This window comes from Engystomops pustulosus, chromosome 1 (genome assembly GCF_040894005.1).
Source record: "Engystomops pustulosus chromosome 1, aEngPut4.maternal, whole genome shotgun sequence".
NCBI lineage: Eukaryota > Metazoa > Chordata > Amphibia > Anura > Leptodactylidae > Engystomops > Engystomops pustulosus.
The window spans coordinates 187,364,516-187,390,982 of NC_092411.1; the positions used below are offsets into that span (position 1 = coordinate 187,364,516).

Sequence of the window (26,467 nt, forward strand, 5' to 3'; positions counted from 1 at the left end):
AGGACTCCCAGACTATGAAAAATAAGATTCTCTTGTCTGATGAAACAAAGATTGACTTTTTGGTGTTAATTCTAAGCATTATGTGTGGAGAAAACAATTCACTGCTCATCAAATACAATCCCAACAGTGAAACATGGTGGTAACCGAACGTTCACCTTCGAACAAGACAACGACCCTAAGCACACAGCTAAAATAACACAGCAGTTGCTTCAGAACAACTCTGTGACCATTCTTAACTGGCCTAACCAGAGCCCTGACCTGATGGGGTGTAGAGTGTACATTAATGTGCAGAAAAAAACCTTTATATTACCGATTGGCTTCAATGAAACGAAGATTGAAAAATTTAAAGGGGGCTGATTACTTTTCGTACCGTCTGTAAATAGGAACCAGCTATACAGCGCAAATCCTGACATCTATAAAATGGAAATATGTGGCTCATGACTCACAAAGGGGACTCAAGGGGACAGCTACCTGTGGAGTAAATCATGGCCATGGACTAGTTTACATTCCGCATCCATACCTCAGATACTGCTTACCTCTAAGCATCTTTTTGGTGAAGGAATTAACTTGTCTTTTAATTTTTTGGAGTCTATTAACAGTAATCCTAGATTTATTTTCTGTATGATTGCCATAGCATCCTTGTGTTCTTTGTGGTATTTCTGTAGCTGCTCAGCAAAGAAATCAACTCCTACATGGGAATAAAATACACAGTTGTAAAATCCTTAGCATTCTCATATGGCCCTATATGGAAAATGTAAGACAATATTATGTAAAAAAAATAAGCCCAGCTTCACTGCATTTTCCAGATGACTGTGTCTAGTAAGTAGATAACCAAGTGCTAACTCGTTATAATGCAATTACAGTTAACTTAATTTCCCATCATCTAAATCCTTATTCAGGGTTATTGGCAGCTATCGTACTGTCTCAAGTGATGCAGTCTTTCCTTTTTACATTGTATTGATAAAGTTCCAAATTAAAAGTGATGATATGTTATTTGTCAATATGGAGGGAGAATTAGGGTTCTATGCCTTTCATTGTGCCTTCAAAACATAATTATAACCATGAAAATGTAGGCCACTTAATCATCTAGCAACATATGACTTACTAGGAATTACAGAAACACCTGTGAATGCTTGACAGCATTGTGGTCAGTCCGTAATACCAGACTCTGCATGATTTGTGATCATAGGCTGATCACGGAGAGTGCGAAACAGCTCTAAGACTGAGGCAGGGACGTACATTTAACAATTTTTAGACTGTCCGAAATCATAGGTAAAATTTAATTCACAGGAAAAGAAAGGAGCTATTGTTACAACTGTGTGCATTATATGGAGGATTACAGAGAAGGGGTCTTTATAAGTGTGGTACGGTATGGGCAACAAAAGGGGCATTAGAAATAGAGGGGGTTACAAAAATGAGGCCATTAAGGGTGGGTGCAAAAAATGGGAGCATTTAGGAGTAAGGAGCTACAGAAAGGTGGTAATATTAGTTGGTGGGTCAGATTCAGGGTACTATAAGTTTAGGCGTAGTACAAGAGGGTGCATAATATGAGGATGAGATGAGAAGAGCCAAAATATGAGGAGGAAATGAGAAGGTCCACAAATTTAAGGAGCAGATGAGAGGGTCCACAATATGAGGAGGAGATGAGAAGTCGCCAAATGAGGGAGAGATGAGGGTCCACAATATAAGGGGAAGATGAGAGGCCACAATATAAGGGGGAGAGGTGGTTACACAATATGGAGATATATGTGATAGGGGGCCACAATATGAGGGGGAGGTGATATCTGAATGCCGACATGGTAAAACCTGAATTCTGGTGTTGTGTAAATACTACTTACTGAACACAAGCATTTAAGTCTAAACACATCTGCATTCAGGGAAGAGATTCGTCAGATACAACTTTTGAAACACAATTTAATCTCATCTTGTGCACATGGTCTTTGGCTGCATTCACATTTATGTGCCTCTATTGCTTTTTAAAACGCGTTGAAAACACATTGGAAAAAAAGTACCTCAAAATACATCCATGTTTTTACTATCACTAATACTGAAGTTTTTTAGGATGTGTTCAAAACGCAATGAAAATGGATTCTGTAAACGCGACCTAAGAATAAACAGGTAATATTTCCATGAAGCAGTAGGTGGGTCCCCAAAATCAATTTCACTGGTGGGCCCTAAGCTCCCCAACCCAACACTGGGTTGGCCTCTAAAGGGAAGCATTATTCAGGGTGGGATGCCAGAGGAAGGGAACATTATTCAATGTGGGGGCCACTGAGGAGGACATTATAGAGCGGACGAACCATTAAGGTGTGGGGTAACATTGGAGGCATTGAAGATTGGGAAAGCAAAGGTTGTAGTTTATGACACAAACATTTTCCACAACACAATACTTATTTACATCTTTTACTGTCAGTGTATAGAGATATGTATGACCAAAGATTGATGAATTTTTATCTGTAACTGTATAGGAATCTGATACTGTCTGTGCAGTTTTATCATGCAGAAATTCTGGCCCTCTGGACAACAAAATGCCATGTAATTCCCAGGGTGTAACCTTAAATCCCATAGCAAAGGAAAAATACTGGAGTACTTTTATAGATTACATTCCTTTTACACAAAAGGCATAGATATGCGTAAAAAAAAGTAATTGTTTGTCTGATATATATCCTACCATGGTCCTCTTCTTTTAATGCTTCCAAATCCAAACTTTCATTTTCTTTGAAAAACAATCGAAACTTTTCAAAGGTGCCAGAATACACATTGGCTGTATTAAATGCAGACTGTATGGCTTCCTAGAACAGAAAAGTAAATGTACAGGTTTACTTTCCAAAAGTAAAGAATGGAGTATTCAGAAGAAAACATGTGTTTTCCAAACATGTACATGATTTATTAGTGTTACACTTGAGATATTCTTTTATTTAATGTGCAGAAGTAACAATTTACTGTTACATGAGTTGTGCGAGTACCATTCAATAGAGCCATTAACCTAGTAGGTCAGTTCAGCCCAATCGTAGTCAGTCCTGGGAATGCAACCAGACATGAACCATGTTTTAAAGACAACTATTTGGTAGTTGATTATGTAACTAAACATTCAAACTTTTGGAAAATGTTCAATTAACTCACCATACATCCTGGATGATTGTTGGGCAAAACTACCAATTTTAGTTCAAGCGGCTGACCTTTACATGGGAGACCCCCAAACTCCACTCTGGCAATAATAACTTACTTTTATTTTAGAAATGATTGTTTGTAAATGTTTGTCATCTTCGAACATAGTGCTTAAACTTGGTCCTTCTCCACATGTCTTCTCCTCCAACTTGTTATTGATAGTGGGTTGAGTAAAGGCATCAAAATAAGGGTCTGGGACAAGATTTGCCAATGACAAAACGGTTTCTTGGAATTGGTTAACCACTTCAGCAATGCTGTCCTAAAAACAATATGGACATTTAAATTCAAAAAAGTATGAAGTGCATTTATATTTATCTAGCTCTTTATCTGGCACAGGAATCTCTTGTGAAAGGTTCCAGGGTTGGGTACAACAACATAGTGGAAGGAGTTAACACCCTTGCTCACTTGAATAATTTAAGTGCTGTTATTCTTTTTGGATATATATCCAAATATTTCATTATCCATCTTATTACACTTTATATGTGCACTAATTTTGGTAAGAGCTGATGACTGTCTACTTCTTTTGTACTTCTTGTGTTATTCTTTCATAGCTGTGTTTACTTCTCCTTGCCTTATTATATCTTCACCGATAGCACTTCTAAACACATAAAACCCCACTAGGGAAATTGCCCATATAACACTTGCTACATTTGCTGTATATCTACTTAGTAATTAACCTTATATGCCATTGTTGGCTGGTTTACAAGTACCGCAAATAGCTTTGAACTTGTTTTCCATGCGGTCTATATGTCTACTAGTATGACCTCTTTTTTATTCTGATTAATATTTAAGATGGAACAAACCTGAAAATCCTCAATGGAAGGCTCAAACCATAATGCCTGAGTATCAAGAATTATCTCAGAGAGGAACATTGGCGTCGTCTCTTCTTCAGAGGAAGCACTTGATAGATGAGCAGCTGCTGTGGGCTACTCAAAGCATATAAAAAATCAGGAAATCTATGATTAAATAAGAATAACTGCAGAAAAATACAAATGAAAAAATACAGTCTGAATAAAATAGTTAACAAAGGCTATTCTTTTATTGGAATGGATTGGGTCTGGTGTTGCAACTCGACCCAATTTAAATATGGAGCCGACCTGTGAGAGGTGTTGTTTTTTCAAAGACACCTTCCCATCTGATCCTAAACAATCCCTTTAACACATTTGTTGCCTGAAGATCTACCTCCACGGCCATAAAAAGAAATGGATGTACTTGCTATTTTAATTAACACAATGTAGTGTGCCTATTGAACAATATGGAGGAAATAAGTTTATCTCTTTGACTCCTAATCAATTCGTATCTGTACAGTACTGACGCACTTTATATACTGAAAGGCAAATAAATAAAACTAAACCCTATGTCCCCTTATATGAAAATGCAATGGAGATGCCAAATCGCTATGAATAGAGAGTAATGGTCATTTTTGTGGACAAGTAAATATATGACTATTATGACGATTATTCTATTAATTTATTTATAACTATTGTTTTTATAGCACCAACATATTCTGAAAGACTGTACAGTTACCATTGTCACACACAGCAGTCCCTAAGATAAAACAATATAGGTCTCCACAGTTCAGTGTAAGGTAGGCAAATAGGCATCAGTCAAATCGGCATCAAATGTGTGGTTACAGGCACCTATTGTTTTCTTGGAACTTTACTGCAGCTTTAGACTGACAAAAAAATGTGTTTTCAGGTATGCCCTTACATTTGTACATCTATAATAGAATAATATAAGAAATACTGATATACAACCAGAACACAGCCCAATGTATAACTAAGGCAACAAAAAGTTTAGTCATATATTGTCCCTAAAGTCACAGCAATGTTAAGTTTTCAACATACAAGTTCTTAAAATTTAACACAGTAACATTGCAAGGGATTTTAATTTTAATAAATACATTCTCTCTTGAAGATGTTCATTAAATTTGCAGTGGTAACTGAGCTACAGCTGCCATGTTTTAGCATTTTTCCAGATGTAATTCACATGAATAAAATATTAATATATACATTATATATGCTGTAAAATTATATATAATTATATAATTGTAAAGATAAGGGGCAAGGGAGTATATCTCTGGGACATCTCTACATACATTGATCTATAAAATCACTTATTACATTTGTGCAGATTACTGATCCAGGGTCATGATTGCTTGACAGCTGTAGAGTTGTGGATTATTACTTGTAAAAAAAAAAAATCCCTAAATGCCTTCATTGGGCCACAGTATGTAGATGCACAGCCTGGCCATAATCATTAGATGTATAATAATGAATCTATCAATTTAGAATGCTTAGACTGACCATCCCCACTCGGGGTGATCAAACTCTTCTTAGAAAAGCTACGCTAAGCTTGTTAACTTTATGAAGTTAGGGTAGGGGTCGGGAACTTATGGCTCGCGAGCCAGATATGGCTCTTTTGATGGCCGCATCTGGCTCGCAGTCAGGGCTCCTATCCAGGGGCATTACTACAGCCGTGGCATCTGCTACGCTGCCTGTCAAGACCAGGGGCCCTTATCTGGCCCCTGTTGTGCCCCTGGCTGTAGTAATGCCCCTGGATGTATTCAGCAGAGCAGCGCAGGGGTACGCGGGGTTAATTCAGGGGCGGCGCCTCCGTCTCCTTCCCTGCAGCAGTCTCCTCCATGTGTGAGAGAGGGAGGGGAGGAGACTGTCTGCCTGCAGCCAATCCCAGCGCTGAATGTAGCAGCGCGGGAGATTCAGACAGAGGAGACCAGAGAGCTGCACACTCCGGAGACATCCAGCACCTGAGGAGAAGGAGTCAGCAGCCGGGGATCAGCCAGAGATAAGTGCTCCCTCCCCCAGTGTCTCCTCACACTCTGCCTTAACCCCTTAGTGTCCTGTGTGCAGGAGCAGCTATGAAGCTCCTAAGTGTCCCTTACAGACCCCTCTGCATCATCCCCTCATATCTTCCCCCACCACTGCATTTCTACATTAATGTGAGGTTCTGCAGCAGCTGAGATACAAAATAGCTAGGACCTAAGACAAAATTGTGGTGCACGTCAGTAATAAATGTGGCGCATGGTCCGGCTTAGCAGTAACAACAGTCTAGCAGTCTTGTGGGACACAGAGCAGCCGCCACATAAAACTGGCGCAGACACTTTAACAAATGTGTATTGGGATGTTCTGCGGGGGGTGGCGTGTGTATTGGGATGTTCTGCGGGGGGTGGCGTGTGTATAATAATGTTCTGCGGGGGGTGGCGTTTGTATACTAATGTTCTGCGGCGTGTGTATAATAATGTTCTGCGGCGGGTGGCGTGTGTATTACAGGCAGTCCCCGGGTTACGTACAAGATAGGGTCTGGAGGTTTGTTCTTAAGTTGAATTTGTATGTAAGTCGAAACTGTATATTTTATCATTGTAGATCCAGACAAAAAAATTTTGGCCCCAGTGACAATTGGAGTTTAAACAATTTTTGCTGCAATGGGACCAAGAATTATCAACATAGCTTCATTACAGACACTTTACAGCTGATTATTTCAATCTGGGACTATAGTAAAGCATTCAGAAAGCTTCACCAGAAGTCAGAGGGGTCTGTCTGTAACTATGGGTTGTCTGTAAGTCGGGTGTCCTTAAGTAGGGGACCGCCTGTATAATGTTCTGCGGGGGGTGGTGTGTATAATAATGTTCTGCGGGGGGTGGCGTGTGTATAATAATGTTCTGCGGGGGGTGGCGTGTGTATAATAATGTTCTGCGGGGGGTGGCGTGTGTATAATAATGTTCTGCGGCGGATGGCTTGTGTATTATAATGTTCTGCGGGGGGTGGCGTGTGTATAATGTTCTGCGGGGGGTGGCGTGTGTATAATAATGTTCTGCGGGGGGCGGCGTGTGTATAATAATGTTCTGCGGGGGGGGGTGGCGTGTGTATAATGTTCTGCGGGGGGTGGCGTGTGTATACTAATGTTCTGCGGGGGGTGGCGTGTGTATACTAATGTTCTGCGGGGGGTGGCGTGTGTATACTAATGTTCTGCGGGGGGTGGCGTGTGTATACTAATGTTCTGCGGGGGGTGGCGTGTGTATACTAATGTTCTGCGGGGGGTGGCGTGTGTATACTAATGTTCTGCGGGGGGTGGCGTGTGTACACTAATGTTCTGCGGGGGGTGGCGTGTGTATACTAATGTTCTGCGGGGGGTGGTGTGTGTATACTAATGTTCTGCGGGGGGTGGCGTGTGTATACTAATGTTCTGCGGGGGGTGGCGTGTGTATACTAATGTTCTGCAGGGGGTGGCGTGTGTATACTAATGTTCTGCGGGGGGTGGCGTGTGTATACTAATGTTCTGCGGGGGGTGGCGTGTGTATACTAATGTTCTGCGGGGGGTGGCGTGTGTATACTAATGTTCTGCGGGGGGTGGCGTGTGTATACTAATGTTCTGCGGGGGGTGACGTGTGTATACTAATGTTCTGCGGGGGGTGACGTGTGTATAATAATGTTCTGCGGGGGGTGGCGTGTGTATAATAATGTTCTGCGGGGTGTGGCGTGATCCCCGACAAAAATGCGGCCTCGGGACCCTCAGTAAATAAGCCCCATTGTACGGCTCTCGCAGAATTATATTTTAAAATATGTGGCGCTTATGGCTCTAACAGCCAAAAAGGTTCCTGACCCCTGAGTTAGGGGAATAACACTATGCATGCTGAACATACACTTTTTGCTAGTATGCAGTTGCAGGTCTGTAGATATGTAAAAATGACTATTATAACTCCTGGTTCAGAGTCTATCCTGGGTTCCTCTCATGCTTTCCCTTTACCATTCCTATCATAAAACAATTATAAACCATTAAAATCCAAAGCAATTGAATAAAGATGCCGTTAGACAGAGATAATTGGTATTATCACATTAATAACAACAAATATGAATATACCTTTCTTTCAACAAGTAGAAGAACTGGACAAAAATAATTTAAAAAATGCACTGGGGCTTATTTACTAAGGGTCCGTGGATTGCTTTTCTGTCGGACTTCCTGACATTTTCGGGATTTGTGCCCCTGGGACAGTTATTTAGCAGGGGATTGTATTGCACACGATCGGATTTTGGTGCAGCGGCGCCAGCTTTCATGCGGGCGATCCGACTGATTTGGACTGAGCACGGGATTTAACATTCAATTTATGTCGCACCCAATGCACTGGCATACACCGGGAAGAAGATGTGAACTCCGGCCGACCTGAGCGGGAATGCGACACATATCAGGATATCAGGTGCACGATCTTAGTGAATGTGGACAATGCACTTTCAGGAACTCTGTGGGACCAGGTAAGTTAATGTGTCCCACTGTTTCCCCCACCCCCTCTGTTCCCTCAGCACTCCCATGCTTGACTTTGTTGGTAGATTTTCTTTACAGAGCTTTACCTAATTTAATGTTTTTAACACACAGCTGATCATTACTCCTATAAACTTTTTGAACATTTTACTGTTGTTATTAATTCAGATTTACTTTACCTTTTTGTCTGTAGCATCTTGCTTAGCTTCAGTATTCCAGGACTGTATCACCTCATGAGATGGTGTGCATTTTAATTTTTCTACCAGATATTTCAGTAAGTAGGAGACTGAATTCACAGCTAAGACATGCATGGTATTCACTATCAAGTAATCCGCAAGTCGGATAAAGCTTTTCAACAAAAAAAGTAAAACTTTAATAACTGAGTTACAAATTATGATCACAAAGTTTAAAATTTCTGAACAAAATCCCCAAAGCAACAAAAAATTAACAAGCTAAACAATAAGAGAAAAATAAAAAAATATCAAAATAAGAAAACCTTCATGTACAGCCAAAAACTCAGGGCTGGTCAATGTTGTTGACACATTTTATTTTACAAAAAAGAAAAACAATTGAAATATCAAAGGTCAAACAGATGGTGTGAATAGCTGATCATAAAGATCAAGAAAACACATCAGTATACATGTGCTTAAAGGACAGTGCTACAATAACCATTGATCAGAAACAAAAGAACAACTAGAAAAAGATGTGTATCACCTATATTGTGTATAAAACAATAAGTTAGACAAAAACAAGAGACAGGGAGGGTATAAGAGTGAAGGGTTGGGTGTGGAGAATGACTACTGTGAGATGTCCCATATACAGTACCACTGTAGATCCTGTAGCTCCCTAGACTGATGTTGCTCTCAATAACAGTCACATGGTTCCCAGATAGCATTTAAGTGATCAAAGCATTGTTAGGGTGTTAGATTCTCCATCCATCTAACTTCACCAAGTCTTTGCATACACTTAGTGCAAATTACTCAATATTTTTGCTACACTGGTGTATAATACTTTGCTTTGATAAATTTAGACTAATGTCTTCCAGTTCCTTCCTGAGTATATTCTATTTCCTCAAATGTCATCTATGTATAGATGCGTATTTGCGTTTCACTTGAACTTGAACAATGATTTTTATAGCAACTAAAATTGCTTCCAGTTGTTAATAAAATGTGTACTTACCATGTCAGCCGTCTGCAGTGTGTCCTTTTATTTGCTTGCTCTGTGTAAGTCATTTTATCAGAAGATTCTCCAAATATGTCTCCATCAAAATGAGAGAGTGTTAAAATATCTGTAGCTCCAGGTCCTGGGACGATATTCAAAAAGGATTTCAGAACAGTTAAATATAAGTCAAATCCATTCACTTATATATAGAGAACAGGCGAGTAGACTATTGCTTTACTATCTAAAGCAATATAGTAGCATATAAGTAGCATATAAGTATAATAAAACACACCATAGAGGATAGAGGGATCGAAAACTTATAATACAATATTACAGTTCACAAAATGTTCTCTGGTTTGGGAAAAGCATACTTATAACACAATCCTATTCTGAGTTTATAATTGTAAAAAAAAAAAAAAAAAAAGTTTGTCTTAAGTTGTGAGCATGTCTTCATTAGACAATCTCTGTTTCTTAAACGTTTGACAGGATGTCGAAAGGGCAAGTACCTCCAGCACTAACCAGACCTTTTTGTGGAAACCTGTGAACAAGAGTTCAGTTCCTCTGCAGCTCCAGAGAAAACGTATGTAGTACTATGCAATTCTTATAGAAGGTTAATGGACGGCCCATTTATTGCTGTTCAGTGAAAGACAATTTTGTACTATACCAAAGATCTGAGAGTGGCACTTCTGTTAAATATTGTAAAGTTTTTATATTACACCTTTACAGCGTGTGCCCCTGGTCCCCGGCAGAACTTACCTCTGCCAGGCGCACGCATCCCGTCTCCTAGGGCGCGAGTGCGCTGGCTCACAAAAGTTCTTAAATAAATAAGTTCTTGCCCCTTGCTGTGACCCTTGCACATGAAGTATTCCTGTGTTCCTGTGTATTCCTGTGTTCCTGTGCATTCCTGCGTTCCTGTGTATTCCTGCGTTCCTGTGCATTCCTGCGTTTCTGTGTATTCCTGCATTCCTGTGCATTCCTGCTTTCCTGTGCATTCCTGGTTCCTGTGTGTTCCTGTGTATTCCTGCGTGCTCCTGCTCCTGAGTCCTGTGTTGCCGTGTTACCAGAGTTCCTCCGTGTTGCTGTGTTCCTATGTCCCGTGTGCCTGTGTTCCCATTCCCATCTGCCTGGACCTCCTGTTGCGGACCCTGTATTGGACTTGACCTTGCATCTCTTCCGCCTGCCTTGACCCTGCACCTGGACCCGACCACAAGACTGTCTTCCGTTGAGGTACCTCGACCTTGGCTGGCACCGCGGGCTAGTCGCACCTGTGGAACGACCTGGTGGTACCGTGCCGCAGCAAGTCCAACCCGCTTTGCAGTGTGTGCTGGTGAAGACAGTGGTACAGTGGATTCACACATCCCAAATCCGGACAACATCTCTATTCCCAGAGTCAAGGTCTCAATTGATGCAATGAGGGATTTAAAGGCAGCTGACTGACATTGAAAACTGTGCCTTACAGTAATCTATTTACAAGTTTATCTACATATTTTTCACTTAAGCTATATGACCTATTGCCTTTACTGTATAAATGGAAATCAGGAGTGAGGGCTTAATTCCATATCTCATTTCACCTGAGTTTTCAGAATCATTCATGTAGTCATCCGGTGTAAAGCCAGCCTCCAATAAAGCAGTTCGACTAGCGCTTCTGACAACTTCTTTAGCAAGGTCACGGAACTCTGATAGATGGTTAGCAACCTACGAAAGTACAAAATTACAAAATAAATTACAAAATAAAATTAAAATGAATTAAAATGAAAAATAAAATGTGTTGTAAACATATGGCATTTTTTTATTAGTTTTTAGAAATTCATAGGGGGGACATTTATAATTAAGCAGGAACCTTGGAACAGTGGTATGACTGCTTTTGGTGGGACTTTGGCCCTCTAAAATCTATAAGCAGTGTTTTTTTATCACAAAATAAATGCAAACAGTATTTTAAAAATAGCAACAAATACACCAGGAGGGGAATGCGAGTTTTTTATTTAGTTCTTTTTAAAGTAATACATCTGCTCAGTGCAATTTATGAGCACTAAAAGTCGTGAGAAACCCCGATTTTCTTTTTTTTACACTATTTGCCGGCAAAAAGTCAAGGAAAACCTATGATAAATGTCCCTGTAGACTTTACCTGTGATAAAGTTTAACAGTGAACATACCTTTTATTGAAAGACATACCTCTTGTAGCTGCTTAAACTGAATATCTGTGAACTCTTTTAATGAATATGTGTACCCCTTCTCAATACGGCACAGACCCATGTCACTGATTCGGTAACACATTTCTTGTATATTTAGGAGAGCAGGCCGCAAATACTGCAGGAAATCAAAAATATAGAATGTTAAGGGATAAAGTTTTCATCAATTGTATTACTACAGAGACTGTAAGTGTCTGAATTGTACATAAATATAAGAGTATACTTGATAATTGGACGGCTTTGGATACATACTGAGTTCACAATGAACAGATTCTCCTGCAGGGATTTTCGACATTCACTGATTTTCTTTGCACGCACATTTTTTCTCCATACAGTGAAAGCTTTCCACTTTCTAAAGAGAGCAAAGGTAGGAATCTGCTTCAGTGCCTTATGGTAAAGATATTCCTGTTTCCAGCGTTCCAACTCCAAGAATAATACATCTCCGTTACACATATGGGTTACTCCTCTGTCACTGATGGTGTAGTAGTCATTTTTGTTGATGTTCTCATGGCTTACAATTCTGCACAAAGGAGGAAAAAATATAGAAAATCATATATATAAAAAATATATTTATAAAAGTATAAATTAAAACACAAATAACTTGATACAGGGTCAGATTGGCCCCCTCTCATATCCTCCCCATAATTAAGGGCTCCTCTCATACCCCCCTCTATTGTGTAGCCCTCCTCATATGCCACCATATTGTGGGTCCCCTCTTACACCCTCCCATATTGGGGGCCCTCTCATATCCCACCATATTGTTGGCCCCCTCTTATACCACCCATATTGTGGACCCCCACTTATACCCCCCATATTCCAACTCCCTCTCATCCCCCCATATTGTGCCCCAGACATGTTCTCTTTTCCTTGTTTCAAAAAATTTTTTAAAAAGTAAACACCACATACTCACCTTTAGAAAACCGAAAAATCTCCAACTACAGGGTTAAACATATATTTATCCCAATATTCCTGCTCACAATTCGGAGGACCACAACAGATCTAGATAATCCCTACTAAACCTCCATAGAGCACACACATAAACTTCAACCAATGAATATATCAAATCTTTATTACAAAATTAATTTAACAATACATTGCAAAAATACATCTGATTAAAAAAAGCCATTATAAGAGACATCTAAAAACATATAACAAAAAACACAGACAGTGTGCAAAAAACTGGAAAGGCAACCATTATATATTTAAAGCTGGGAGCTGGTTATTGTCCTTAGAATACTTGAGCTGTGAACTCAAACATGTATCTCACGACAAATCAAACACCCTATAAGGCTAACAAGTACCCACCAGACGCCATGTTGACCAAACCAGTTCACATTGTCTGACACCCCAACGCGCGTTCGCACCCTGCTTTGTCAGTATTCTAAGGACAATGACCAGCGCCCAATTTAAATATATAATGTTTGCCTTTCCAGTTTTTTGCAAACTGTCCTTGTTTTCTGTTATATGTTTTTAGATGTCTCTTTTAATGTTTTTTTTTATCAGATTTTTGGGATGTATTGTTAATTTTGTAATAAAGATTTGATGTATTCATTGATTGAAGTTTATGTGTGCGGTCTTCTATGGAGGTTTAGTAGGGATTAACCACATACTCACCTGCCCGCGTTCCCCAGCATCTCTCCTCTTCATATCTTCCTCTGTGCTGTGATGCCCGCAGATGATGACATCATCACTCCGCACCTGCCGGTATTACTGCTATGGGAGAGCAGTGATGATGCAGAGAGATAATAGCTTTCACCACCCATCTGATTATTCCACTTTATCTGTGTAAATTGATGAAAACACAGATTGAATTGAAGTCAAGATTTTGCCAGTGGGGAGCAGAGTGAATGGTGGCAGGGGCCGAGTCAGCACACGGAGGGGTGGAGCTAATAGACATCGAGGCCCACAGGTGTTTTCACCAGCCCACCGCTGGGCCAGTAACATCCTGACTTGATACCATTATATAAGTTTAAATGTTGCATTAAATATGATTAAAAGAAAAAGAAGAAATGATGAATAATTGAAATACATTTTTGCTATATTTTTTTTATTGTTCTAAAACAAATAGATCATAACTTTGTGTATTGTACTTAGAGAAACAATGGTCAGCTCCTAAGGGCCAAACAATATCTATGAAAAAAAACTGTGATTTAAGAAAAAACTGTTCTAGCTGCTTAGGGAAACCAATTAGAGGCCAGCTTTCATTGCATAAACTTCTGTGGGCAAAAGAAAGATGAGCTCTGAAAGGCTGCCACGGACAATTTCTTTTAGACACTTTAGATAAATCTCCACTAACGCATTTTGGGGTTATGCTTACCCTTTTGTCAGATTACACATATATCACAACATAGTGGTGACCTGTATATAACTTAAAAGTGACATACATTATTTACATCTTAATTGGTTGTGTTAAAACATAGTTATGTACCAGAATATAACCTACAAGATTCAATTTGTATTGTAAATGTGGGCACTCATGATTGTCCTACTGGGCCTTGCTCCAAGTTTTGTCTTTAATGATCATTTAACGGCTCTGGTTTTTACTCCCTGTTTGGTACTTTATGTTTACATTGTTTGAAAAATTCTAAAAATACATTTGCAAATACATAGCTAAAACAGAATTGTAATGGGGTCATGGCAAATGACAACTAACCCCTTGGGGGAAATTTAACAGAAGCATCTGAGAGCCGGGTTGTTCATATTTCTCATGACAACCAATCAAAGCTCAGTTTTCATTTAACCTGGTTTATAAAATTAAAGCTGAATTCTGATCGGTTTCCATGAGGAGCTAGAAAAGTCTTGCTGTAAGACACTTCTGATAAATGTCCCCCATCAATGAGCGATTTTTAAAAGTGTTTCTGTACCTGAGGTTATATGGATCATATTCAACTGAGGACTTGGGAACAGCCGGAGTCATATAGAGAAAACCCAAATTCTTATTTTCCAGCAGTATGCTAATAATCTGTAATGGATCTTTAATGTTTGCCTTTATGACATCTTCTGCACCCTCAAATGTACAAGGTGGAGGGGAGTGAACTTGCGTGTAGGAGGTAGGTCTTGAAAGAGATGTCCTCGCCTGCTTTGGTGGTGTAGGAGATAGGGTTCTGCTAAAGTCCAGCTGTAACTAAAGGATAAAAAGTATCAATGTAATAAATGATATTATATTAACTGCCATAAATATTGTCAAACACAATAACTGAGGGAAGAATGTAAAAATGAGTATTCAGTTTATGGTGAAATATTATTGTAATCAGACTTGGTAGAAGGACTCGAACTTTGAAGATGTTTTTCTTGGCTTGCAAAAAATCTGTAATTCAGCCTGGATGACCTGGATCAAAGGTGTTTGTGACTTCTCACCTGTTTCTCCTTTAAGTCATCTGGAAGATCAGGAAGCCGTATAGTAGATGAGACAGCTTGTAGTTTCTTTTCTGCAGAAGGTGGCCGTAAAAGTACACCTCGACTTAATAGATCTTCTTTGTTCTTTTGGTATATATATTCAGGTTGATTTTGATCTTGATATGTTTTCAATACAGGCTTAAATACATGTGAAGAAAATAATAGATTTACAGAGGTCTGCAACTTATTTTCCATTGCTACTAATAAGAAGCATATAGCTTCAATGCTTTATCTAGACCAGTAGATGCATGCCCACCATTTTATTTAATATGGTATACTGTAGGCATAATATGATGTTCTAGTATCTATAGGTTGCACTTTTAAAACTGGAGTATAAACGTCCTCAATTTTAGGTAGCATATGCATAGTATCTAAATGGGAAAAATAGATATTGGATATAGTAAAAGTAATAAAGTCTAAAGGTTAGGTTAGAATCTCTTAATTCTAAGGCTGCATTCACATGAACGTGTGATTTCTCCAATTCTGTATTTCGGTGCCGTATGAGCCCATATATACGTGACGTTGTTCAGCTGTATGCGCACTTATTGCACCACATGTCACCGTATCAGTACTGTATCTGTATAACTGTATAGCTCCTGGTCTTCCTAGATACAAAACGTATATACGGCATCATACGGTGGCTACAACGTTTGACACCCATATTTTATAGGTTCCACCGACTTCTATAGGGCATATGGCTGCAAGAACGTGAGAAAATAGAACATGCTATATATTTTTATACGGCTCACATACATTACTGTACATTACTGCCATTCAATGTATGTCCGTATTGCCCATAGGAATGAATGGTAGGGTATTTCGCCAATATATGGCCGTTTTCGTGTGAATGCAGCCTTATATCTTCAAATAGTGGTAAGACTTTGACTCCCTATTACATCAAGCAGAAAATTACAAATAGCAGGTCTGTGTGTATGACAGACAGGGATCTGGTGTACCAGGGGAGCCAGAGCTGGTGGGACATCCCCCTATTTCATGTCAGTGATATATTCAACAGTAAACTGCTGTTTCATAGTGTGCAGCAGACAAGGAGGATCTTTTCTCTATTCATAGTCATCTTACCAATGGCTCCAATTTAACAGTCTGCTGTCTTTTTCTGGTAATAGCACGTGCCTTTGTGTCATGGGTAAATAGTAATGCTTCTGGATTTAGGACCATTTGTTTTGGAGCTAGGGAAATTATTCTGTCTTTTAATTTGCTCAAATCCGGTCTCTGAGTCTGCACCCAATTCATAGGCTCCATGTTTACTGCACCATTGATGTGTGAGGGTGAAGATATATGCGGATTCCCATGAGGTATGTGGGCGGACATCACTTCCTGAAATACAAAATCAATAGCAGTATAAGCATGTACAAATGTTCAAAAATGTAAAAATAGCAACTAAAAACATAATACTTTATATCCGACATATACTGTTTATGATCTTACTACACACAAAGCTTCTTTTATACCTATATGGCAAAATGATAGATCTTTGCCAGCTCACCTATATGTCAGGAGACTTGGCAGCAGTATGGAACAGGACTGCTAAGATTTCTCTATTAAGACTGGTGTACTGCGAGCAACATTTACTAAGTAAAAAGCTATGGCAAATAAGCATATTTATTAATACAGCTTTTGTAAATAGTGATTACTTCTATGGAGTTAAAATTAAATATTGGCAACATAGCCACATAGTTTCCAAAAGTTGTCCCATGATACTTCCGCTAGTCTAAAGATAGAACATATTTTTTGTTCTGTATATAGTATGTACATTTTTGCAGCTTTCATTTGTATTTCAGTAAACCGCAGCTAATTCTGGGTTAATTGGACTATCCTGCACAGCGATCCAACCAGCCATTATTGTATATGTAAGTATGATTAAAGGTGGTTAACCGATCAGAACCCCAGAGGTTACAGGAACAGGGGTCCTGGCAGGTCTATAGGGTTGTCAGAGCATAGCAAACTGCTATCTCTAACACTTTCATAAAGATTGCTCTTTTTGGTTGCTGAATTTCAAGAGATATTCTAGCACTTTATCTTTTGATTGCCTGCCTTTGAGTCATCAGAATGGCAGACACTTGGCACCTCTACCCATCAGCTGCTTGAAGCAGTTGCACCACTTCACAGTCTTATTCAAGTGAATGGGATGAGCTGCAATATCAAGTACAGACGGTATACAATGTTTGTTCTAATGGAAGATCACTGTGATAAGTAAAAATAGGTGATCTTTAAAAGATTCTAGTGTACCCCATTAAGAAAGGGGGGAAATACATACTCTGTGCATACTATTATACCAACCAAAGTATTTAGAATACCAATATATAATCAATACCACAAATAAAAAAACATAGAAAATGCTTTATTAATCATTATTAAGGACATCAAAAAAATATAAAAACATACATCTAAAATCATATACAACAGACATGCAGTAGTGGACTGCCCTACACATTATACACATACAACAACCACAAATGTCAGTACCAAAAAGAGCTATTAGCAGCAATTACATGAAGAGATACTGACATTTGAGGCAATTATATGTGTATAATGTGCCACATGTCTATTGTGTATGGTTTTATATGTATGTTTTTTTGTGGACATATATTTTCTGTCTAATTTGTGCAGAATCCATAAAAAGACCTTCATGTGTCTCCATGTAAAGGTATAAAAAAGGTATTTATAATGTTGACACATTAAATGGTTTGCATAGACCCAAACCTAAAGAAGGTAACTGTCCTCTCAGTGCAACATTAGCAAAAGTGACAGAAAAGTGAATGAGCAGTGATTTTGGGCAAAGTATATGCTGACTTCTGGTGAGTGGCAGTGTCACTAGGCATGAGGAATGGCACATGCAGTCAGTGAGTGAGGGGCAGCAGGTATGACCAGGGTCACTCTCATCAGGAGAGTCAGGTTCCCGATCAGTGACATCATATATATCCCTGTTACTCCAGCGGAATAGACCGGCATACATAGCATGTATATAAATAGATATATGGATAAATGCATATATAATATTATATATAACAACTTACCACACGAAGGAAACTTTCAGTAAACTTCTGCGTCCCAGCGTGTTTACAGTCGCCTAGCAACCAGCCGTCCTGGAGGTAGCCCGGGACCTGGGGGCGTTACTGAGGGGGAGGAGGGCGGGCCCTCTAGCTCCCGGGAGGAGAGTAGTCACCGGGGTAGTGGCTGCTCCGTGCAGAGCTACCATAGTGTACAGAGAGGAGTATGTACCGCCATACACAGCCCGTAGTCATGCGTTATGTATAGGACGCCTATAGACAGCAGCACCGCCCTGTTATATTATGGGAACAGCAGTCTACATGCCTCCCGCTACGGACTGGTATAGGCTCAGTGCCTGCCATGTGGGCTCCGTGCCCTGCCATGTGGACTCCGTGCCCTGCCATGTGGGCTCAATGTCCTGCCATGTGGCCTCCGTGCCCTTCCATGTGGGCCCCGTGCCCTGCCATGTGGGATCCGTGCCCTGCCATGAGGGCTCCATGCCCATCAGTCTTCCTTGATACAAGACTAGAAATCAATCACAACTTGTAGCCCAGACCATTTATAAAGTATATAAGAACTTCCAAATCTCTACTAAAGGGGGTTCCTTATACTGAGAGTGACTGGGGATTGGGCTGGTGGAGCTATAAGTTATTCTCAATAAATTAAAATATCAGCAAAAGGTCATTTTTTTCAGTAATTCATTTCAGAAAATAAAACTCATCACAGAGTGAACTTTTTCAAGTGCTGGATCTTTGTGCTTCACAGCCTTAGAAAAAGCTTGTTCCCATGTCCTTTGATATTAGTGGGTTTTCCCATTGTGACCCTGGTTCTGTTCCCAACTATGATTCTCAGCTGCCTGCCTTGACCTGTTGCTATGTCCCGACTATGATCCCGTGCTGCCTGTCCTGACATCCTGCCTGTCCCCAACTACAATTCTGCCTGAAGTCTGTTGAACTACCTGGTGGTACCATTCTGTAACAAGCCCAACCCACTTTGCGGCAGGCTTTGGTGAAAGCCGGGTACCACTTAGATTCCGGTCCCAGGTGTCGGGGGGTGGGTTCACTACCCCTGGAGTCTGACAGTAAGATCCGGCCGTGGTTCCGCTTCCTGAACTGACCGATCTTACCACCGTTGTGGTCCAGCAATCCCAGCCGTTTGCTACGCAAGGTCAACAGCTTCGACAAGTTTTTGCCATGATGCAGCAGATGATGGCTACTCAGCAATGGTTGATTAGATTTAGTGTACATAAATGTAAAGTTATGCACTTGGGCCATGGAAACAAAAAGTATAATTATGTTCTAAACAGGCAATTACTTGGTTGAACTGGTGCTGAAAAAGACTTGGGGGTATTGGTGGATGGTAAACTTAATTTTAGTGACCGGAGCCAGGCGCCTGTTGCTAAAGCAAATAAAATTATGGGATGTATCGAGAGAGGAATAGATTCTCATGATATGGACATAGTTTTATGTACACATCACTGATCAGACCACACATAGAATTGTGTACAGTTTTGGGCACTAGTGTATAAAAAGGACATAGTAGAACTGCAATGGGTACAGAGGAGAGCAACCAAGATTATTAGGGGAATGGGGGCACTGGAATGCAATGACAGATTACAATATTTGGATTATTCAGTTTAGAAAAAAATACAACTGAAGGGAGACTCATTACAATGTACAAATACCTGAACGGACAGTACAAGGATCTCTCCAAAGATCTTTTTATACCTAGGCCAGTGACCAGGACAAGGGGCATCCTCTAAGGCAGCGGTGGCGAACCTATGGCACGCGTGCCAGAGAGGGCACGCAGAGCCCTCACTGCTGGCACGCGCCCCATCCTCCCAACCACTGCCAGGTGCGGACAACCACTGTCCACACCTGGTTGTCATGGCTGTTAGCAGTATTGGAGCTGCGCTCCGATACTGCTAACAGCCATGACAGAGCAGGGCGCCGACACTGCCTGCTGTCACTCTTATCACAGCAGCGCACAGGACGGTAAGCGTCCCAGCGCTGGCAGTGTAATGATGTCATTACGCTGCCAGCGCTGGGGAACCTTACTCCATGTGCGCTGCAGTGATCAGCCGGAGGAACGCAGAGTCTGAGGTGAGTGTATTTATTTATTTTTTTAATTCAGCGCATCCACGGGGCATAGTAGATCAGCAGGAGTCTGATTTCCTGCCCGCACCTCCAATAAAACTCCGCCCGCAACCGGCCCGAAAGTCACTGCACAAACTGCGGCCGCTACTACAAGACACCGCCCCCCCCCCCGCGCCCGAACCCCAGCCCGATCTGCCCGCTATCAACCCCCCCCCCCTGCAAGAACTCCGTCCGCTCTCACTCCCCCGCTCAACTCCGGTCACTGCCCCCCATCACCCCCTCTCCTGGAACTCATGCCTCATAACCCCACTGCCCCGAACTCCAGATGCTGCATTACCCCCCCCCCCACCCTGGAACAACAGACACCTGAGCAAGTAACATATGTATTTTTATGTATGTATTTATGTATATGCATATTATATTATAAATTTATATGTGCATTTGTATATACCTGTGTGAGGGCTTATTTTTTGCGTAACATATTTTACTTCTCATTTATTATTCCATGTCGTGTACTGGGAAGCTGGATTTTAATACTTTCGCTGTGCACTCCAAATCATTTGTCTCCTTTATTCTTTGGTTCAGTAAAATCACAGTGATACCAGACTTGTAGGTTTTATTGTGTTTTAATGCTTTTTCTATAATTAAAACAGTGTACGAAAAAGGAAATAGTTTCGCCATCTTGTGAGGCTAATAACTTTAGTGCACGGAGCTGGGGAGGTGTGGTTTTTTTGCTTAATGAGCCGTTGTTTTCATTGCTACCATTTTGAGGACTGCGTAACCTTTTGATAACTTTTTATTACTCTTTTATGTGATGTAAAATGGTGTAAAATTGGCGTTTCAGTGTGTATAGGACTGCTGGAATCCGAGCTCAGACAGTCCTGTGTAAATTGATTCTAAACTAAACCGTCAGTTTTCTGGTTAAATTGCCGTGCTGGCACTTTGCGATAAGTAATTAGGTTTTGGGTTGCAGTTTGGGCACTCTGTCTCTAAAAGGTTTGCCATCACTGCTCTAAGGCATAGACAGGGATTCTTTACTGTAAGAGCAGTGAGACTGTGGAACTCTCTGCCACAGGAGGTTGTTATGGCGGACTCTATGTACATGTTCAAGAGAGACCTGGATGACTTTCTGGAGAGAAAAAAAAAATCACAGGTTATGGGGAAAAACATTTATTTAATTCTTAAAGGATGGACTTGATGGACTTGCATCTTTTTCCAGCCTTATATACTATGATACTATGAAAGTGTCGGGTTTGGGTTGTGATGTCACCACCACTTGCGGTACCCAATGTTTCTCAATCTTCATCTGACGCGCCGCCGTCACTACTGTTCTCTAGGCAAACAGAGATCAGGCTTCTTTTTTTTTTTTTATTTAAAAGTATGTCCCTGACCATACTGACACAAAAAAATTAAAGAAAAGGGATGTATCATTTCGACTGCACAATCAAACTCTTATGAACAATGGCCGTAAGAAAAAAATGCACAATGATTTTTTTGTTAATGTTTTTTTAGTTTTGCTGTAGATTTTTTTCCCCAAGCTTCCACATACGTTACCCAAAGTAAAAAATAGGGCCACTATAAAGTACCATTTGTGAAGTTGAAAACAAGTCTTCGCATGGTTCCATAAGTGAATAAATGAAAAGATTACAGCTTTTGGAAAATGGGACGTTAAAAAAGTAGTGCAAAAATGCAATAGGATTTCAGTGCTATTAAAGAGGACCTTTCACCACTAACTCTGCTACTCTTTAGTGTAGCTCCTTTAATTCCATCATTGTTGGAATTTACTTTTTAGCCTTCACCATGCATTTGCAATTACTTCTGGAATCACTTTGACTGCTGGCAGGCACTGGGACTACTGGCTAATGGAGGCAGGCACTGGGACTATTGGCTAATGTAGGACTGGTCCTGTGACTACTGACTACTGTGCATTGCTGTGACTAGTAACTACTGGAGCAGTGTTACTATTGGTTTATGTGTGGGAGCACTGTGCATCATTTGCAGGCATTGTGACAAGTTTATCTACTGTGGGTGGGCACTTTAACTATTTTGGCTACTCTGAGTGTACCATTATCATTTTGGTGACAGTGTAGGGGCACATTACTATATTGGCTTCTGTGTGGGAACACTGTTACAATATTGGCTTCTGTGTAGGGACACTGCTACCATATTGGTGACTGTGAGGGGAATGTTACTATATTGGTTACTGTGGGGGCATAATAGTGATTTCTAGAGGAACAAAAGAATAGTATTACATTTTTGATAAGAACGTAGAGGAGATGATGATGGAGTGAGGAACCTAAAATGTTTGTGTTGCTAAATCTGCAGAGACGAGTTGTGGCTGCAAGAAGCTGAAATGGTGACCAGATAGAAGAAGAAGATGAAAAAGTATCCTCTGATCAGATGGGATCAGATTTACAGTAAGTGCTGGCATTACACATGAGCTCACAATTCTGCACTCAATATGGGTTGCTAAAGGTTGCTTGTGAGACTATTGGCTAATGTGGGGCTGGTGCTTTGTCTATATTATGAGTTAATCAGATAATTATAGACACAAAAAGATAGATTTAAATGTTATATTAATGTAAAGTCCATTTTTGATGATTGGATTAAGTAGCATTTTTTTCTTGGGTCTCTTGATAGGATGGATTTCTTAATCCAAAAGTATACAGCCTAGTGTTAAAAATTTTAATCCCACATCTTGATGCTGGAAATTGTGGACAAGGTGGGTTTGTGTGTTAGGGTTCATTCAGACGGCCGTCTGTGGGTATGTATATGCGGCCGCAAATTTTCAGCCGCATATATGTCCCCATAGACAGCAATAGCATACTCTATCTTTTCCTGAGTGTGCAGCCGTGCACCGCTGTTTCCTATGGAGGGGCCACCTCCTCCTCCTCTCCAGTGCATGGCCGCTGTGTGAAGAACTCCGTTTGAATGTACCCTTAGGATGCATTTTCGGTCCAAGTCCAGTTCCAGATACATATAAGGGTACATTCACACCCTCCTCCCTCCATAGAGAATAGCGGCGCATGGCCGCACACACGCCCAAAGATAGAGCATGCTCTATCTTTTTGCGGTGTGCGGGCCGGAACGGTGCCACACATGTGTGGCACCGCATCTGCGCCGCGCCGCTATTGCCGTCTATGGGGACGTACATACGGCCGCAAATTTGCGGCCGCATGTACGTCCCCGCAGACGGCCATGTGAATGTGCCCTAAATATGTAAATACTGTAAATTCTATAGAAGCTGTAATTTAGTTATTTTCCCTTACCATCAAAGGTGATAATAAATGTATATGAGCTAAACCATCGTCTACCTTTTGAATGGCTCCATATTATGCCATAATTTAGTTACAAAGTTGATCTTGCTTTCTGTGTAATTTCATCACATTTCCAATCTCCATATTTTCAAAGGAATCCAATTTAATGTAAAAAAGCAAGTTGCGGATGTACTGCCAAGCTTATTACAATAGTATTAAACATAGTATTTAAATACAGACAAGGTCCTCTTTGTAAGCACAGCTTACAAAACATAGAAAAGAGACTTGTGTTGTAACCTTGTACATAATCTAACAGATATTTCTTTCTTCCTTAGAATTTGAGAGTATGAGATGAATGCGTGTCTTTGATGACCACATGTGCTGTCTTAGTCAATGTAATGACATTGCTATAGAAGTTCAATACTAAGTTAAAGCCCATTAAAGCTATTTCTCAATCACATTGCCCTTGGCCAATATGTGTTCTTTTCATTTAAAAAATCTTCATTGTCTTTTATGATGCAATATCCAGTTTTTAGAATAAATTAGCAATAAGTTTCTCAATGATTGGGAAATACAACATATTCCACATGTAGAAACAGTACATCTAGTAATCTCTGCAGAATCAAACAATGGTATATAGCATTCAATAAGGTCATATTGCATACAATAATATACTATAATCTTGAAATGATGCAAACTAGGTATTAAAAAAATAAGATTTTCACCCAAATATTACAAAAATGTGAAAAAATAAAAAAAATCTGAAATTACAGAGATTTTTATCATTGTATTCTTGCTACAGACACAGTTGCATTTTCATTATTTTGTTGGCCATTTTTCTCTCAAGAGGCAATAGGGAGAGAGGCTATGTTGGTAGTAAGCTCTGAGTTACTGCAACATTCCCTACCGTCCTGGTAGCCTTTCTGGGCCTGGGGGAAGATGGATTCCCTTTGGTATCTGAGTGGCTGACTGAGCACGGACCAGTGCTCTATGGGGTCATGGTGCTGGGTACTGGATGAACAGGCCTAATTCACGCCGGGCAGGTACCCGGCAGGTAGACTTGCAAGAAAGGAGAGAGATGCTGCAGATGTGTGATAGTTCTCACTGGGGCACTCCCGCTGTAGGTGTAATAATCCCCAGCTAGATGGTAAGTGAGGCTTCCTTGCTTTAGGGAGGGATCACATGGAAACAAGGGATGTCAACCAGAAAACTCACAGCTCTTTTGTTCTGGAACATGGCAATGGCCACAACAGCAGGGAACAAGTCAACTGGTTCAAAGTTGCTGATTGGATAGTGTTCAGCAGAGGTTGCTCATATCCTGGTATAGGTAGCTTCAGGTTGAAGGTGAGGAATTGCTATGCAGTATTCCAAGCAGGCTCTGGTTGCTTCTTATTCCATCCTGGGCCGAAAGACCTAAAGGCCAGAACTTTTCATTCCAAGGGTTTTTATAAACTTCCCCTGGGAGTGTCCAGCTCTGGTTATCCAACCGGCACCTTTGCACAAAATAAGTCTAAACATGACATTTGACTGGTCACAGTAGTTAACACTCCTTCCCAGGCAGATATTTACCATCTGCATTACCATTTATAGACACCAGTCGGATCACAAAGGTGATCAGTACTGGTGGCATATGTATATCTATTGGGAGCATTATTTTGTAACAATTATTTTCGCAGACACAGGACAGAAGATGGCAGCTGGTCACATGTCCGCATCACATGTCCTGCACCTGCCTCGGTAGGTCATGTGATCACCACTTGTTTGGCTGTAGTCGGTTGGTTGTAGTGCATCCAGTATGGCCAGTGTTTTACTGATGTGCAGGGATGGCAGTTACACATCATTACTATGGTAACAGAGCAAGAAAGTCTATTACATAATCACTGGGAGAAGAGCATAAGAGGGAGGAGGAGTTACTGAGAACAAAAGAATTATTGGACTTGTAATTTCAAGTGGCGGCCATCTTGGTGATAACTCTGCATACTTTAGAGAGGCAATAAAATTTTGTGAATCATAAAATCAAACTATTTTAGCTCCATTTTGTGACTAATGACATTGAGTTTTATTATATTCATTTATTTATAACATCATTGGTTTTTGCATCACACGTTCATATTCCCAGAATACCCCTTTAACCTAGATGGCATAATCATATAATACATTACAGCAGGGCCGCATCTGCCATGAGGCGAGATGGCTATGGGGCCATACTTGTTTTATACTGGGGGGGGGGGGGTATATATTATATGGGGCCATAATTGTTTTATACTGGGGGGGGGTATATATTGTATGTGGCCATACTTGTTTTATACTGTGTGTGTGTGTGTGTGTGGGGTGTATATATTATATGGGGCTAGAATTGTTTTATACTGTGTGTGTGTGGGGGGGTGTATATATTATATGGGGCCAGAATTGTTTTATACTGTGGGGGGTGTATATATTATATGTGGCCAGAATTGTTTTATACTGGGGGGGGACTGTATATATTATATGGGGCAAGAATTGTTTTATACTGGGGGGGGGTACTGTATATATTATATGGGGCAAGAATTGTTTTATACTGGGGGGGACTGTATATATTATATGGGGCAAGAATTGTTTTATACTGGGGGGACTGTATATATTATATGGGGCAAGAATTGTTTTATACTGGGGGGCTGTATATATTATATGGGGCAAGAATTGTTTTATACTGGGGGGGTACTGTATATATTATATGGGGCCAGAATTGTTTTATACTGGGGGGGATGCAGTATATATTATATGGGGCCAGAGTAATTTATTCCGGGGGCGGGGGTGCTCTATATATTATATGGGGCCAGAATAATTTTATGCTGGGGGCTGTATATATTATATGAGACCAGATTCTTCTTTTCCTGGGGGGGGAGGGGGTTATATATTTATATGGGGTCAGATTTCA

At 40.5% G+C, this 26,467-nt stretch overlaps 1 protein-coding gene and 1 long non-coding RNA gene across 2 annotated transcripts in view; one reads left to right on the forward strand and one right to left on the reverse strand.

Moving 5' to 3' along the window:
• The window catches only part of DNAH6 (dynein axonemal heavy chain 6), a 192,235-nt gene extending 173,935 nt beyond the window's left edge, over positions 1 to 18,300 (reverse strand). The window contains exons 1-13 of the mRNA XM_072115444.1: positions 18,224 to 18,300; positions 16,269 to 16,523; positions 15,150 to 15,326; positions 14,657 to 14,916; positions 12,045 to 12,312; positions 11,776 to 11,910; positions 11,175 to 11,298; positions 9,622 to 9,745; positions 8,622 to 8,790; positions 3,972 to 4,094; positions 3,227 to 3,427; positions 2,672 to 2,792; positions 537 to 688 (exon numbers count right to left, since the gene is read on the reverse strand). Coding sequence (XP_071971545.1) covers positions 537 to 688; positions 2,672 to 2,792; positions 3,227 to 3,427; positions 3,972 to 4,094; positions 8,622 to 8,790; positions 9,622 to 9,745; positions 11,175 to 11,298; positions 11,776 to 11,910; positions 12,045 to 12,312; positions 14,657 to 14,916; positions 15,150 to 15,326; positions 16,269 to 16,517 — 2,103 coding nt within the window. The 5' untranslated portion in view covers positions 16,518 to 16,523; positions 18,224 to 18,300. The remainder of the gene's footprint in view (positions 1 to 536; positions 689 to 2,671; positions 2,793 to 3,226; positions 3,428 to 3,971; positions 4,095 to 8,621; positions 8,791 to 9,621; positions 9,746 to 11,174; positions 11,299 to 11,775; positions 11,911 to 12,044; positions 12,313 to 14,656; positions 14,917 to 15,149; positions 15,327 to 16,268; positions 16,524 to 18,223) is intronic.
• On the forward strand, positions 18,300 to 24,010 carry LOC140069590 (uncharacterized). The gene is made up of 3 exons (XR_011848819.1): positions 18,300 to 18,420; positions 22,619 to 22,710; positions 23,886 to 24,010. It is a non-coding gene; the product is annotated as an uncharacterized lncRNA (long non-coding RNA).
• The last annotated feature ends 2,457 nt before the right edge of the window (positions 24,011 to 26,467 follow it).